This window comes from Pelodiscus sinensis, chromosome 15 (genome assembly GCF_052426305.1).
Source record: "Pelodiscus sinensis isolate ZL-2025 chromosome 15, ASM5242630v1, whole genome shotgun sequence".
Classification (NCBI taxonomy): Eukaryota; Metazoa; Chordata; order Testudines; family Trionychidae; genus Pelodiscus; species Pelodiscus sinensis.
This window is the reverse complement of record NC_143066.1, coordinates 43,495,245-43,512,534: the sequence shown is the minus strand read 5'-3', so window position 1 is coordinate 43,512,534 and position 17,290 is coordinate 43,495,245. Positions and strand designations below refer to the sequence as shown.

Here is a 17,290-nt window from a genome sequence, read left to right as displayed (position 1 = left end):
GAAAGCACCTGCATGGAGCCCGGGTAAGCAGGGGACTCCCTGCTGGACCTGGTCTCCATGCAGTGTTTCTATCTTTGAAGTGCACAAGATCCCCTGTTGGGGCTCTTGTACATTTCAAAAGCAGAACACACGCTAGTCCTTATCGATTAATCGAATAGTCGATGGAAATCCCATCAACTATTTGATTAATTAATCAATATTTAACACCCCTAGTTGCCACACCATGCTGCTCCAAAGATGCCAGGTAATCAAGCACCTGTGGCACAGCAGCAGAAAGAGGGTGCAAGCCATACTGGAAGTCCCCACAGACAGAGACTGCTCTGGCATCCCACCTGCACCACCTTGGCTGCTGCTTGGGAGGGGAAGGCAGGCAGCTCCACACAGCCAATGTTCATAGGGAGCCGGCTTTTATGCTGGTACCCCCGAGCATCAGCTCCCACCTCCCTTCCCCCTACTGCCTCTGTGGGAGGCAGCAAGAGGGGGGCAGGCGACTCTGCAGAGCTGGCACATCTGCAGAGATGGCTCCCCATGAGCACTGGCTCCTGCCTTCCCCTACTCTCCCACACTGCTGCCTTTGATACAGAGGCAGCAGCATGGGTAGGGGAGGGCAGCTGACTTTGCAGGAGACAATATGCACAGGAATTTAGCTTGAAAGCTGGATTCCCGCGTGTATCAGCTCCCGCCTGCACCCCTCACCCTCTGATGGAGAGGCAGCAGCATGGGAGTGAGGGGGCAAGTGGGCTGTACAGGAACCGGTGCGAGCAGGGAATCTGGCTTGAAAGAGGCAGCAAGGGGGGGGTGAAGGGGAGGGTTGGTTTAACTCATAAAACCAGGCTTATCGGTTAATCATTTAAATGACTATATGCTAATATTCCTACTCTGTGGGATTCAACCACAGAGCCGCCATTCACCAGGAGATGGAGTGAGCCCAGGTCTGAGTGATGCAGACACCTGTGGTTCTGCATGATGAGGTCTTGCAGTAGCAGAAGTGGAACCTGCGGTTTCACCAAGAATTCCAGAACCATGGGGAACAAATGCTGATGGGCCCAGGCCGGGGCTTTCCAGATTATTTCTGCGGAGCTTGAGAAGCACCTTGTGGTCCAACGTGAATGTGGATAAAGCATATAGCAGACCAGTGTGCCACAGAATCAGGAATGCATCCACCATCGACCCGGGGCTGAGACTCTGGAATGAGCAGAAGTAATAACGTTTCTGGTTCTCCTGAGTCACGAAGAGGTCTAACGAGGGAAACTCCCACCACTGCAAGATGTTATGGAGGCCGGTCGGTCACAGCTGCCAAGTGTAGGCCTCAGGGAGGTAGGATCTATGCACAAGTCCCACGAGTGAAGGGCTTCCCAGCACAGAGGGGAGGATCAAGCGCCACCCTGTTTATGTAATAAACGAATGTGAGGAAAGAAAGCCAGACATACCAGGTGAACCACATTAATGTGAAGAGCTAGCTCCTCCCATGTCCACATGGTTTGCATGCTAAGGTTCCCCAGAGGTGCCTTGCCAACTCAAAGTAGATGTGTCTGTGACCAGTGACATCATGGCGTGCAGAGCATGGAACGGAATACTGGCTGGTACCAATTCAGGATCCAGCCATCACTAGAGGGCGGGAGTCACATGTTGAGGAACCGTGACCACCATGTCAAGATTGTCACACTTTGGACAATACACACGGCGATGAGCCAGGATTGGAGAGGCCTCAGGTGAAATCTTGAGAACAGGACCACATATGTGCATGCTTCCATGTGACCCTGAAGCTTGAGGCACGTTCTGGCTGTGTTGACTGCAAGTTGGCAAGGAACTGCAGCATCTGGGTCACTGATGCGAAGTGATGCTCTGAAAGGATTGCCAGCATGTTGGTGGCATCAAGCACTGCTCTGATAAACTTGATCCTTTGAATAGGTATCTGAGGGTATGTCTACACTACCCTCCTAATTCGAACTAGGAGGGTAATGTAGGCATACCGCACTTGCAAATGAAGCCCGGGATTTGAATTTCCCGGGCTTCATTTGCATGAAGCCGGACGGCGCCATTTTTAAATGCCGGCAGTTCGAACCCCGTGCCGCGCGGCTACACGCGGCACGGAGTAGCTAGTTCGGATTAGGCTTCCTAATCCGAACTAGCTGTACTCCTCATTCCACGAGTACAGCTAGTTCGGATTAGGAAGCTTAATCCGAACTAGCTACTCCGTGCCGCGTGTAGCCGTGCGGCACGGGGTTCGAACTGCCGGCATTTAAAAATGGCGCCGGCCGGCTTCATGCAAATGAAGCCCGGGAAATTCAAATCCCGGGCTTCATTTGCAAGTGCGGTATGCCTACATTACCCTCCTAGTTCGAATTAGGAGGGTAGTGTAGACATACCCAGAGTCAACTGTGCAGGACGGAGCCCAAACAAAGATGATACAGAGTGAAGTCTATGGTGAAGGTGATGTAACTTTCCAGCTAGTGGCGTGAACAATCCTGCAGGAGCCAGTCATTGATATAGGGAAAGACCTGAATTCCCTGCCATTATAGGAAAGTCCCTGCTACTGCCATGCACTTGGTAAACACTCTGAGTGCCATCGCATGTCCAAAGGGAAGAGCAATACACTGGAAATGATGGTTGCCCATCAGGAAATGGAAGTAGGGTCAGTGCAAAGATGTGATGATAACTTAGAAATATGTTCAGAAGCTTCAGGGGGTAGCCAAGTTAGCCGTAGAATCCTAAAACCATAGAGCTGGAAGAGACCTTAGAAGGCCATCAAGTCCAGCCCCTTGCCCTAGGCAGGATCAAATCACAATTACATCAACCCAGCCAGGGCTTTGTCAAGCCGAGACTTAAAAATCTCTAGGGATGGAGACTCCACTACTTCCCTAGGTAACCCATACCAGTGCTTCACCACCCTTCTAGTGAAATAGTTTTTCCTAATATCCAACCTAGACCTCTCCCACCGCAACTTGAGACCATTGCTCCTTGTTCTGCCATCTGTCACTACTGAGAACAGCCTCTCTCCAGCCTCTTTGGAACCTCCCTTCAGGAAGCTGAAGGCTGCTATCAAATCCCCCCTCACTCTTCTCTTCTGCAGACTAAATAGACTCAAATCCCTCAGCCTCTCCTCGTAGGTCATATATTCCAGCCCCCTAACCGTTTTGGTTGCCCTCCGCTGGACCCTCTCCAATGCATCCACATCCTTCTTGTAATTGGGGGCCCAGAACTGGACACAATACTTCAGATAGTCTGTACAGGATACACTTTAAAAACAACTGGAGTCATCTGAAGAAGTGGGCTGTGCACACAAAAGCTCATGATACCATCTACACGTTTTGTTAGTCTATAAAGTGCTACCAGACCAGTGTTGTTTTTTAAGTTTAGAAATATGTATCCTTCAGATCGAGGCCAATATAACAATCTCCTGGATCCAGGGAGAGGATGATGGACCTCACGGACACCATCCTGAACTTGTGGTTGACCACAAATTTATTGAGCTCCCTTAAGCCCAGGATGGGCCAAAGCTCCCCTTTTGCCTTGGGGACAAGGAAGTAAAGGGAACTGAAATTCCTGCCTCTGAATCCCTGAGAAACCTTCTCCACCACCCCAGGCTGAGAAGCATCTGAACCTCCTACATCAGGAGTTACTCACGAGAAGGGTCTCTGAAGAGGGATGAGGGATGGGGTGGTGGAAGGGCAAGGAGTTGCTCATGAGAAGGCTCCATGAAGAGGGATGGGTGGAGGGGTGCATTGGTGGAAGGGCATCTGAACCTCGTGCATCAGGAGTTGCTCATGAGAAGGGTCCCTGTGGAGGGATGGGGTGGTTGAATAGCCCCTTCTTCACTGTCCTGAAGACTCAATAGTCTAAGGTGATTCCAGACCAGGCACAGTGGAAATAGAATAGTCTGTCTCAGAAGTGGAAAGAATCTGGCTGCATCAGTAATTCAGCCTTGAGCACACCTTCAAAAGACCAGCTTGGATCCAGAGGGAGGCTTGGACTGGCTCTGGTTGTTACCGGACTGTGATCCAAATGGCTTGCGACAGAAGTAGCAAAGTCACTGACATGAAAAAATCGGTTCTAGGCAGTGTTCCCTGTAAGTACTTAGGCAGCCACCCAGGAGAGATTCAGGTGCTGCTCAGCTGATTAGTACAGCGCCCACAGACACCCAAAGCCAATAGCATGTTTTTCTATTTGTGATGCACATCTGCATTTTCCTTGGTGCACGTAACAAAATTTATGCTACCCATGGTTGGAAAAAATTAGAGAGAACATTGGTCCTGAGTGTGGACGGGAAGGGCCTTGGCGGAGGTGGAGGCTTAAAAGTCTTCGTTTGGTTAGCTGAAATGTTCATACCAAAGATTTCATGGTATTAGATGAGTCTTTGAGGCTGTGGAGGCAAGAGTTGGTTTTGTCTGCAAAATGGACCAGCCCATTGAAGGAAAAGTCCTAGATCTGTGGAGTTCAACCAGTTCTGAAGCAGTAGGCACTATAGCAAACTAGCAATACTCAACCAGCCAAAGAGCCACACTGGAGGTCAACTGCACATTGATGTGAAGAGATAGCTTTGGCCAAATAGCCATCTGTGGCTGGTGGCTAGCACGTTGGACACCACAATCCCAGATGGTCTGCTGCACCTCCAGGGGAAGGTCCAAAGACTGGAGGAGCCACTAGCCTGATAGGAATACCAGAGGCCAAAACCCATGCCATTGAGTCCCCAACACACGAGGAGTGCTAGATGCAGATGCAGGAGCCTACTTTGCCAACCTGGGTGATGGCTGCAAACTCAATACAGGAGTCCTAGGGAAGCTGGTCCTGGAATTTGAGGAAGACAGACAAGGCATTAAAGTTGTAATGGCTCAGGATAACCTTCTGGTTGGCAATACGAAGAAGCAAACCCACCTGTAGAGAAAACCTTACAGCTGAAAAGATCAAGATGCTTAGCATCCTTAGATTTAGGGGCCAAAATGGCCGTAACACTCCTTTTCATTAACTGCTTCCACTCCAGATGCCAGCAACCTCTGCCATGAGAGCTCTCTGGTCTACCAACATCTGTGATCTTGCCAGACCACATGTGCCCAGACCAAAGAGGTTCAACCTGTACTAAAGAGGCAAAATATCATGAACTCAACATGAGAAATAGGAAAACAGTATCAAAACGGCCATTTTTGTGATTTCAAGCAGCAGATATAATACAGCATCATGGCAAAAAGGTAAATTAGCTAGCCTTGTGCGGTCTGAAGTGAGTTAAATACAGGTCCCTTCATATGTGGATATGTTACTTGCTGCTCTAAATATGTTAATATTTTAATTTCCCGTTATATTTATATGTGCAATCTTAATATTGCATTAATATAGGTTTTTATAGTGATAATCTCAGAAAGTTAATTGTACGTGGAGATAGAAATGGTTAATATCTATAGGTGGAATGTTATAGGACAATGGTCTCCTGAAAAGGGAGGACTGAAAGTTAAAAATAAAAGGATACCTTATATCATATACTGGTGGTCTAAGGTCATGAGGACCATGAGCAAAGGCACAATGTAGTCCATTCTTCACACAGTGGCCCCGAGCATCTGTTTCATGAATGCATGTTCCAGTCTTGTAATATCTGAGATGATATTTCCTTTCTGTATCCCCTGTTGTTCGATGCAGATAAGGACAACTACATAATAGAAGGAAACAATTATGGAGCACCACAGTGTTGTGCTTAAAGGATTGTGTTTTAACTACCAACCAAACAATTTTGTGTCCCCTTCCTCCTTGTAAATCTTACTTGAGACATTTTGGGAGTGCAATTCAGACCTGTGAGAAGTTGTCTCACCTCTGCCCTATAACCCTGGATGTCATAAATGCTCTGTAGACAAGCATGCAATTTCCTAAGCATGAGTGGACTAGTTCAGTGCTCTGCTCCCAGCTGTGCCTATAACAGCTTAACAATGGTCTCTACCAGTCTTGGTTACTACTTCCAGGGTAACACCCAACCCACTCACAGACCAGAATGCCCCAAAACTGTTTGCTCTGAAGTGTCCAATCCTTTACTGGAACACTGAGAGAAATAAGAAGATTTGTTACTTCCTTAAAAAGACAAAAGAACATTACTTTATTTGGAGTAAATTACTTCAGTTCACATTTAGCACTGAGTTAGTTTAGATCAGAGTTTCCTCACACTTTGTGTCTTGGTAACTCTCTTTGGGCTTAAAAAAAATTGTCATCTCCTCCCTCCCCCCAGTTAACCAGGTAAACATGCCAGTAAGACAATGTTTACCAGGCAAATGGTTATCTCTTTACATTCCTATCAGAGACAGAGCACACCAAATAATCTCTGCTTTAAGTTTCTGTGTGGTCATTCCTCTCAAATACACATACACCCCTCTCGGTCAAAAGCCTCTGGCCAACTTCCAGTGATGTAAATCAAAGGCTGCGTTCACACCTATCAATCTCAATGGGGTTTTAAGTCAATCCATAACCAGGTTTCACCAAAATCATAACAATGTAGTATGAATAAATGTGTTATATCTATGCAATACTATGCACAGCAGCAGGGGTCAAACCCAAGGCATTCAGTACCAAAGGCAAATGCTTCTATCATTTGAAATAAAAGGAGCACATTTACAACTGTCAGTAAGAAGTAGGCTCTTATAATACCGCACCTCACTTATTATATATCCACTAAGCAGGAACATAAAAATCAAATTACACACACAAAGAAAGCTGCAACTGCTATTGACTTTCCACGTTTCCTGAATTATGTACAAAAATCCCTATTTTGTTACATAAGTGTAAGGTTTTGCTTAAGCGTAAGCCGATATGACATAGCTTTAAACAAGATCTGTATTTTATTTTACATGGCAGATATTAAGCTATCACCTACTTACAAGGTTGCAATCTAATAAACTAAGCAATTTAGACATTACATTTGCAGTACAAATTAGTACACATACTGTGAAATACTGACAAAACCTATGACTACAAAAGCTTAGCACAGTAACTGCTACAGAAAGGAATATGTCATCTCTAAATTTTCATATTCTAACAACTCAAGCAATATTATAACAAATGTTTCAAAAAGATTTTTTCTTCTGACCTGAAAGTAAGAAAAAGAAATTCCAGTGTCAAAGACAATTTAAAAGCTTCTTCTTTTTTTTTTTTTAAGTGTCTGAAGACAACAACTTTAAATGTGTTTGCCTGTTACATTCAATACAGATCTAAGAAACTGATTAAATCTTCTAATGGACATTGAAAACATAGTAGTATTTTATTAAATAGTATTTTCTACAGATGATGCTGAAACTAGGAACCTAAATTCATATTATGCCTAAATATAAATTTTAAATGTCTAAAGATAGGCATCAACATTTGAAAAAAGTGCTGGTGTAACTGTTTAAGTTACAGACACATGCACATTTCAATATTGCATTGAAATACTGAGGTCCTTATTACACCCATTTTGAGGTACAATAAACTTGGTTTCTCTATTTTAAAAAAGGAGACAATTAAATGCAAAATTTTAATATTAGACACTGTTGAACTATTAAACTTACAAATCCTCAGACAATTCAACCCTATAACACAAAAACCATCCGTATCATTTCAGACCAATGGTCCAGCTAGCCTAGTAACCTGTCTCTGACAGTAGCCAATGCCAGATGGTTTAGAGGGAATAAGTGATCCATCCTCTATCATCCAGTCCCAGCTATGGCAGTTTGAACTTCAGGGAAACCCAGAATACAAGTTTGCATTCCCTGATGGCAGCAAAGCCACCTCCCCGGGAACAGGACCAGTACGGGATGCTGCCAATCCCACTCCCGGAAAGGAGGCACTGCTGCCAAGACCATTCCCAAGGAGGTAGCTTTGCTGGGAAGCCAGCATGTAATCTGCAGTTGGGGAAGGAAGAGGAGGGAGGGCTGCCAAAGATAGGGGCTGCTCCAGTGGGCCGGAGCAGCCCCCTACCCAGGGCAGGTGGGGAGCTGCTCCAGCTCAGTTGAGGCTTGCTAGTGAACCTTTAACAACCCTCCTGTAAGCACACACCTAAGTTTAAGAATACCCATAGTCAGATCCTACTGATAGGCATAGCTAAAAAGAACTTCATCCCTCAAAATAAAACTGACACCAAGAAATGAAGGACATGGATTAAAAGATATACAATTACAAGGTTTGCTTAAACTAAACAATGTTACATCCTCACTGTTCAATTTTTTTAAAAACTGTGAGAAAATTGTTTCTATGTTAACTGAAATTGTCCAAATACAAGCACTACTTAGACTACCTCATATATCATGAAATTAATCATTGCATATTAGGGATGTAATAGTGTAATCGATTAAGCGATAAGCAAAAGCTTCTAGGTTAATGCTATATACTACACGCATTTCCCTCCCCTCAAGCCCTTGCCAGTAAATGTTTTAGCAGGCTAGTCAGCAGCCTGGCTCAGTCCTGGCTCATGATGGGTCCAGGACCTACCCCAAGTACAGAAAGCTGCAGTAAGAGAAATCTAGAGTTGCTTGTTGCCACTATCATTTTATTTTATATTACAAAATTCATGCCTCTTATTTTGGAACATCATGCTCACAGACCATAATGATGATATCATAAGTCTATTGCCTATTTTATTTCAGCATCACTCAGCTTTTCCAAAGGAACCCCATCCTATACTTGTTTTCAACGGGGCTTACTCCACAATTACGTGCAGTCTAAATACAATCGGTCTTAGCTGCTTTGGTAACTTAGAACCAGATCTGCATCAAAATGACAATGCGAGTGGGGAAGATGAGAGCTAGTTGTATAAGTTTTAAGGGCACAGTAAATGTAGCGTTCTGAGGACTTCTCTTATTAGAGTTAATAACATTTAAAAATTTAAAAAAATTAAGGACAGCTGCTGGCAGCAACTCAGGAGATTGCTGCAATAGCAAATCTGACACATTTGTGTAACATTTAAGAATTAGCTTAATAAAATATAAGTGCTATTGTGCCTTTGTGTATGATTCAGTTCTTACCATTCCTAATGTACTGCTGCTACATCTGCAGCTTGACACAGATATAAAGTATTATGTACTATTTCCTAAATTAATAAAAAATCAAGTTATCTACAAAACTTACACAAAGTACACCCTCTTCGATGTTGTAAAATACAGTAGTCAGGTATAAATTAACATGTTTTAGAGATCAGATTTGCACCACTGTTGGAGGAAATGTGAAGTAGTATCAGTGGGAAACTTGATTTAAATCAATGTTTTCTGGGGTTTTTTTTATTTTATTTTATTTTTGTGTGTGTGATTTAAATTAATCCTCCTTGGATTAAATAGTGGGGAAAAGCTTCCTAAATATAAGAATAACAAGACTGCCTAGGGAGGTTGTGGAAGTGCCTTCAGTTGAGACTTTCAAAAGGAGGTTGGATAATAGTCTGTCTTGGATGGTTTAAGAACAACAAAACCCACACTTAGACTGCAAAACCTTTGCCTCTTTCTAAATCCATAATTCTATGCTGGTCAAAATATCTGAGCAATCACTTAGGGACATCTCTCAAAATCAACAATAATTTTCATTCTAACCAAAAGAACATATTTGTACATAAAGTCACTGATAATGTTGCAAAAGCCAAATGGATTGTGGGGAAAAAACTTACTCATCTCCATCTGGACAGATGCCTGTGGTCTCATCATATTTTGTACAATAAACATCTGGACTGTAGTTAAAAGTCCCATCACGCCTTCGAATGGGTCTACGTCGACGCTGATTTAGGAAATGCCAATGAAAACAGGTAAATGGTCTGTGCTGGGTACACTTGTGCTGCAAGAATAGGGGGCACTGCTCTGTCCTAAATTCCTTTAGATACCTAAAAAAATTAAACTGTGTTACAAGTTCATCTTATCGGAGGCACATTTATTACAGCATTAACAAGGCTCTTGATTAATTCAATAGGTATAGCCCATGAGACAGTATACAAATGTATCCTTTGTAAAATTATATTCTCTATTCTTTACTCTTTAGCTACAAATTAAATGTGACCATTTCTAATTAAAATGCATTATTTCTGAAGCTCACAATGTAACTGCTGCAAATTATACTATGTTGCACACCTAAGATAATAATGTTTATAAAAGAATATAAGAACAGCCATTCTGGGTCAGACCAAAGGTCCATCTAGCCCAATATCCTGTCTGCTGACAGTGGCCAATACCAGAGGCCCCAGAGGAAGGGATCACAACAGGTAATCCTCAGGTGATCCCTCTGCTCTCACACACCTTCAGAGAAACAGAGGCTAGGGACACACACCATTCCTACCATCCTGGCTAACAGCCATTGATGGACTTAACCTCTATGAATCTATGTAGCTCTTTTTTGAACCCTATTAAGGTTCTAGTCTTCACCGCATCCTCTAGCAAGGAGTACCACAGGCTGACTGTGCAGTGAGTGAAGAAAAACTTCCTTTTGTTTTAAACCTGCTGCCTATTATATCAAATATTACAGCCAAATTTCTTATCTACAGAAAGATTGGTTTTGTGTTAGAAAGGCTCCTTAATTCCAATAACTCAAAACACAGACTCACATTGCATAGAAGTCTATCATAGGTACACAGACATGAGCGATGGGGGAGAGACTGCATTTCCCTTCACACTGGTACAGTAGTCTGCAGGGCACACGTGGGAGAGGGAAGGTGGGTAGAAGTGAACAGGGAAAACATAGGAAATGAAGAAGAGGAAGGTTAATTACCCCAGGGAGGAGAAAATGCAGGCAAGAGTGATGGAAAAGAAACAGTCACTAGGGAAGGTCCCGGGCGGGTGGAGGAGCTTGGCTCTCGGGCAGGGTAACTCGGCCAATGGCTGAGGTCTGGCGGGGGGTTACCTGCAGCTCTTTCATTGCTCCCCTCGGCCCGGCAGAAAGCGGCTGCGGGTAACTCGGGGAGGGCGAGGGGCGTTCAGGGCACGTTCTCTGGGGCCCCGGGCTACATGTTCAGCCGCTGAGCGCGCGGCGGGGCGGGGCGGGGCGGGGAGGCTCCGGGCAGGCCGCGTCAGGGGCGCTCGGGCCGAGGCCGCAGGCCCGGGGCGAGGCCACGCCGCTACCTCAGGGCCTAGGGCGCCCGCCCGGCGCGGGGCCAGGCCTGGGGCCCGGGGGCCGGTACCTACGTGTAGTGCGTCGGCTGCTCGGTCTGCGGGGACCCCCCGGAGCCGCCGCCTCGACAAGCCGCTTTCGAAACCGACGGCATCTTGCCCAGCGGCGCCACCGCGCAGGCGCCTGCCAGGCCGGAGCCGCCTCCCCTCGCCCCGCCCGCTGCGGAGCCGGGAGACGAGCCGCTCCCTGCTGGCGGGAGCCCCAGGCCGCGGGGGGTCGGGGCCTGCCGGCCGGGGGAGGCGTCTTGCTCGGCCGCGTTCTCTGCAGAGCCCCGCTACAGGCTTCCTAGCCGTTCGCACGAGGGGTGCAATCCCGACAAGGAGCGCTAGGCCCGCACCGTCCGGGGCCTGCCCCTGCTGCAGTGCCAGTGTGCTAGGTAGGCAGCTTGGTTCCGTTCCGTCACACTGGCTGTGGGAGCCCAGGCACCCCCCTCCGGCAGGGGCTGCTGCCATCCTGTGAGTGGAGGTGGTTTTTAAACTGGCTGCCCTTACAGACCAGCTCCCGCCTGGCACCCTGCACTTCTGCCTCTGATACAGAGGCAGCAGCCCAGAATGTCAGGGAGGTTCCTCAGAAGTGGGGCCAGTATAACAATACACATTTTCTTTGCGCTAAAATGACAATTGAATAGATGACTCAATTTTAATTTTGTTTGCAAATATTTTAATAAACTCTAATCATAATAGTCATGACTTTTTTTCCAATGCAAAACAAAAATAATTATTTAAAAACCCTTCACCCAGCATATTCTGGTGTAAAAAGTAATGCATTCAGCTAATTGAAAATGGAGGATTCTTCATGCAATATTTGGTATTTGGGCACTCAGATACCACCTCTTTCCATGGACAGGAGCTGCTCCAGCAGCAACCTCAGTCCACAGTGAACCTGGGCCCACCCCAGGAAGGGGCTGCTGCCATAAAGCAGCCTCTATCCATGGTGAGCCAGGGTTTGCTGTTCACAGTAGCCTCCCCTGCCCTCTCCCCCCATGCTAAGGAGCCAGTGCTAGGGGAAAATGAGCTTTTAAGTTTGCTAGCACCAGCTCCTGCTCCCCCTCTTGCTGCCTGATACAGAGGCAGCAAGCGGGGGGGGGCGGGGGGGGGCAATGCTAGTATTCAACTAGATTAGCCAATAAGCCTAGGCTTATAGGCCTGGCCCATGCTGCTTCCCACGTCTCCCCTTGGCTGCAAAAGATGAAATGGAGCCAATGGGAGCCATGAGGCTCCGTGGCCACTGCGCCAGTAAATAAAATGGGGCGGCCAGTTAATGTGTTTGAGAGTGATTCCACAGAACACTTTCAGAAATACTGGTCTAGACCATCCTTGATAAATGTCTATCTAACCTCTCTTAAACATCTCTAGCAATGGAGATTCCACAACCTCTGTAGGTAATTTATTGAAGTATTGAACCATCTTGACAGGTAGGAAGTTTTTCCTAACACCCAACCTAAACATCCCTTGCTGCAATTTAAGCCCATTGCTTCTTATTCTAGCCTCGGAGGCCAAGGAGAACAATTTTTCTCCCTCCTCCTTGTGATACCCTTTTAGATACCTGAAGACTGCTATCATAGCCCCTCTGTGTCTTCTCCTTTCCCAACTAAACAAACCCAGTTCTTTCAGTCTTCATTGATAGGTCATGTTCTCTAGACCTTTAATCATGTTTATTGCTCTTCTCTGGACCTCCTCCAAATCTTTCTTGAAATGTGGTGCCCAGAACTGGACACAATACTCCAATGGAGGCCTAATCAGTACAGCGTAGACCCGAAGAATGATTTCACATCTTGCTCAAAACACTCTTGTTAATGCATCCCAGAATCATGTTTGCTTTTTTTGCAACAGTGTCACACTGTTGACTCATATTTAGCTTGTGGTCCCCTATAACCTCTAGATCCCTTTCTGCAGTACTCCTTCCTAGACAGTCACTTCCCATTCTGTGAGAGACTCATTGTTCCTTCCTAAGTGGAGTACTTTGCATTTGTCCTTATTAAACTTCATCCTATTTACCTCAGGCCGTTTCTCTAGTTTGTCCAGATCATTTTGAATTATAACCTATCCTCCAAAGCAGTTGTAACTCCTCCCAGCTTCATATCATTGTCGACAGTTCTCTGAAAACATCCACTCAGTGTGCAGCAGCAGTCAAGAAAGCAAACAGAATGTTAGGAATCTTTAAAAAAAAGGATAGAGAATAAGACAAAATATCTTATTGCCTCTATATAAAACCATGATACGCTCACATCTTGAATACTGCCTACAGATGTGGTCATCTCAGCTCAAAAAAGATACATTGGCATTGGAAGAGGTTCAAAAAAGAGCAACAAAAATGATTAGGGGTTTAGAACAGGTCCTATATAAAGAGAGCTTAAAAAGACTTGGGACTTTTCAGCTTAGAAAAGAGGAGAGTAAGGGGTGGGGGGATAGGATAGAGGTCTATCAAATCATAACTGGTGTGGAAAAAGTGAATAAGGAAAAGATATTTATTTATTCCTGCAATTAGGAACTAGGGGCCATCAAATGAAATTAATAGGCAGCAGTTTTAAAACAAAATAAAGTTTTTCCTTCAGTCCGTGCAGCCAACCTCTGGAAGTCCTTGCCAGAGGATATGGTGAAGAGTAGGACTTTAACAGGGTTCAAAATGAGCTAGACAGATTCTTGGAGGTTAGGTCCATCAATGGCTATTAGCCAGGATGGGTAGGAATGGTCTCCCTAGACCCATGGTCACCAACAGGTCGATTGCGATCAACTGGTCCGGAATTGCGCTAGCTGCTCTGCCGGGTGTACTGCAGGAGGGAACATCAGCTCCCTGCACCGTACAGGAGGGGTGAGTCAGCCCCGGGGGAGGCACGCGCAGGGGGGGGGGGTCGGCCCCGGGGCTTCCCTGCGCCGGGGGAGGGGAGTCGGACCCTGGGGCAGGCGCACACTGGTTTCCCTCGGGGGGGGGGGGGGGGGGGGGAAGACATGGAATCCTGGGAGGAGGAAGATGCAGGGGACTCTCTGCCTTCACTGGCACGCTACTCCCCAGCTACAGAACTCTGTCCCCACTCCCCTGTCCCCAGCCACAGAACTCTGTCCCCACTGGCACCCTGTCCCCAGCTGCAGAAACCTGTTCCCACTGAAACTCTGTCCCCTGCTGCAGAACCCTCTTCCCTGCCCCCAGCCCCAGAACTCCCTCCCCACAAAATGTATAATTAGAAATGCTTCATTTTAGATTTAAATAGCATGTATAAAAAACAGACCATTTATTTCATAACTATAAACACGTGATTTTAATTTTATATATCGCATAATTTAAAAATAAACTGTTTATCAGAGTGTGTAAGTAAGGGCTGGGGATAGCAAGTGATGGACAGGATAGAGAGGGCAGGGCTTCAAGGAAGGGGGGGGATGGTAGATCTTTGCCTGTTCTGAGATTTAAAAAGTGATCTTGGGTGTAAAAACGTTGGAGACCCCTGCCCTAGACTGTTTCTCTGGAGGTGGGTGACAATAGAGGGATCACGTGAGGACTAGCTGTTGTGTTCTCTCCCTCTGGGGCATCTGGTATTGGCCACTTATAATCAGACAGGATACTGGGCTAGACGGATTGTTGGTCTGACCCAGTATGGCTGTTCTTACGTTCTTAAGACTTCATAAAATAGTCCCTAAGTAAGGTAAAGATAATGTCTTTGTACCACAATAGATCTCTCCCATTTTACTTGTTTGCCCTGTTGAATGAATAAGGTGTGGAAGGCAAGCACCTTCAGACAGTGGCACTGGCTGGAGAGGGGATGGAAGCCAGATCCAAGGACAATAAAACCTGTCAAGTGGGTTCACTGAAAGATCAGATATATGGAAAGCTTTGGGAGTCAGAGCAAGTGCCTGTTTTCGGAAGCATCCTCTCTGAAAATGAATGTGGCAGCATTAAGACAACACCCAGAAGGCACCATAGTCGACTAACAACATATGCATAGGACTCCCAGATTTTGCATATGTACATAATAGATTTGCCTGAGTGGGAAGCTACCATTAATTAAAGGTATCTTGCAGGAGGACCCTGGGTTTCATCTTGTCAGCATGGGAGTACCAATCCCGAATGGCAAAAGCCCAGCTCCACACCTCCCCCACTAACACCTGGGCAATGCAGTTAGGGAAGCAACTACTGATAACACGACGAAGGAGTGTGCTTGTGTGTGTGTGTGTAATATATGCATATTGTAAGTGTTGATTGCCATATGTATTACCAGGACTTGCCGAACCCAGCTCTTCTGGGCGAGTAGATTGCATTATTTGTTGAGCCCTGTGTATTACCATGTGGCATTTTGCCTTGTCCCCCCGAAAAGATCCCATGCAGTACATTAGTACAACATAAGCCCTCTGCCCCCTCTTCCCCACAAGTCTGTGTGGGGGTCGCAATTTTTTTTCTGGGAGAAGAGGGGTGTCAGTAGCCTCTTGTAGGGAACATTTTTCCTACATCTAAATTAGACCAACACCGTTTCTACCTGTTTCCCTACAACTAACAGCATTTTATATAGTGGCTATAAAGTTTACTTTACTGTTCAGTAAAACTGCGAGTAGAAACCTTAGAGAGGTTTGGCTGCATGATCAGGAAAACTATTTTGCATCCATTATGCATCTGAGTCACAGCTAAAAGATATTTTTTGCAACTGTAAAAGATAGCTTAATTTTGTTTTTAAATGAAAACAGATTCCAAAGAACTGTAGGGCTTCAGCTCCTTCTCTTGCTAGGAAAAGCTTTCTAGACAGCAGTGAAAAGTAGGATATGATTTTAAAACTTGAAAAATTAGGATTAATTTTGCAATTAAGATTCACCCTGGTGCTTGCTCTTCACAATTAAGAGGATTGCTTTTTCATTTTCATAAATGGAACTGGTCTGTTACATTAACTGTAAAAGGATCTTTCCTATTGACAACAAAGTTCATTTCTACCATAGTTTGGTTTAGCTCTGTAGTGTAGAAAACAGATTTATTGAACTCATTGACAGTGCATTAAAAGAGCCATATGGAAGACATTTCCACATGACCTAACACTAGGGGTGGGCAATAACTTTTCAACAAGGGCCACTTCAAAAATTTCTTAAGAGGTTGTGGGCCGCCGCACAAGGGGCAGGCATTTAAATAGCAGGAGTTGAAAGGGCTTGCGCCTCCCCAGCATCACATTAGTGGGATATGGGAGCTGTGAGCCCTTTCAATTCCTGCTGTTTAAAGGGCTTGCTGTTAGGGCTCTAGCGTCCCCAGCAACGCACTTTCAACTGCTTCTATTTAAAGGGCTCGCACCTTTCCCTGTTGCCTGACAGTCATGGGAAAGGCACGAGTCCTTTGACTAAAAGCAGTTGAAAGGGCTCGTATATCCGTGGTAATTGACTAGCATGGGGCTAGGATCTGCGAACCCTTTTAACACCTTCTACTTAAAGGGCTCACAGCTCTGGCACTGTTAGTGCGTTGCCAGGGAGCCAAGATGCGTGAACCCTTTCAACTGCTTCTGTTTAAAGAGCATGCACCTTCCCCCAGCTGCCAGGTAACACGTTGCCCAACAGGCAAAGGAAGGTGCGAGCCCTTTAAATAGAAACAGTTAAAAGGGCTCATGTAGCTTCAGCTCCCAGACAACATGCTGGGGGCAGGACCTGGAATTGCCACGTGGGCCAAATCAAAGCCCTAGGCAGGTCAGATCCTGCCCACTAAGAGGCTTTTGCCCACCGCTGCCTAATACAAATAATAAAGTACAGAATACAAAGTTAACATTCAGCTTGACAGCAATAATTCATATGCTTATATGTAGCAATCTTAACCATGCTTTACAAAGTAATTCATTATCCAAGAGTTATTGTCACCTTTGGCACAATGTTTGTGTGGCCTTCTATTTTTTATACTGTAATACACTCAGAATCTTAGAAGTCGGATGATGGGGGGACAGATTGTCCAAAACAGAGATCCAGGTCTAACCAGATCACAGAACAGCATCAATATCCCACTGTTCACCTATTCAGCCTTCTGACTGTACCTAAGCACAAGTTAAAAGTCTGCTTGAATAACTCTGTTGCCAAGAGCTATAGGAGGGTTAGCAAGAATTTTACCAGTGAAGTCAAGGAAACAGGCTTGCAGAACAAAGATAGTGCCGGGTAGCGAAAAAGAAGTTTCCAGGGAGGCCAATGCGCATCAGCCCAGCTGGAATAGGGCCAGCTCCCCTCTCCAAGTTAAGAATTCTCATGTTCAGCTGGTGGAA

The 17,290-nt window shown here is 45.6% G+C and overlaps 1 protein-coding gene across 5 annotated transcripts in view; it reads right to left on the bottom strand.

Moving 5' to 3' along the window:
- Positions 1-11,699, bottom strand: part of UNKL (unk like zinc finger) — a 147,178-nt gene extending 135,479 nt beyond the window's left edge. Inside the window, exons 1-4 of one of the 5 annotated variants that reach the window (XM_075899985.2) lie at positions 11,100-11,239; positions 10,523-10,603; positions 9,599-9,705; positions 5,462-5,638 (exon numbers count right to left, since the gene is read on the bottom strand). In XM_075899985.2, the coding sequence (XP_075756100.1) occupies positions 5,462-5,638; positions 9,599-9,705; positions 10,523-10,579 (341 nt within the window). In that variant the 5' untranslated portion in view covers positions 10,580-10,603; positions 11,100-11,239. Of the gene's footprint in view, positions 1-5,461; positions 5,639-9,598; positions 9,809-10,522; positions 10,604-11,099 lie in introns of all 5 variants that reach the window. The other 4 variants (XM_089769358.1, XM_089769357.1, XM_075899990.2 and 1 more) reach the window with 4 other exon arrangements.
- Positions 11,700-17,290: the final 5,591 nt, after the last annotated feature.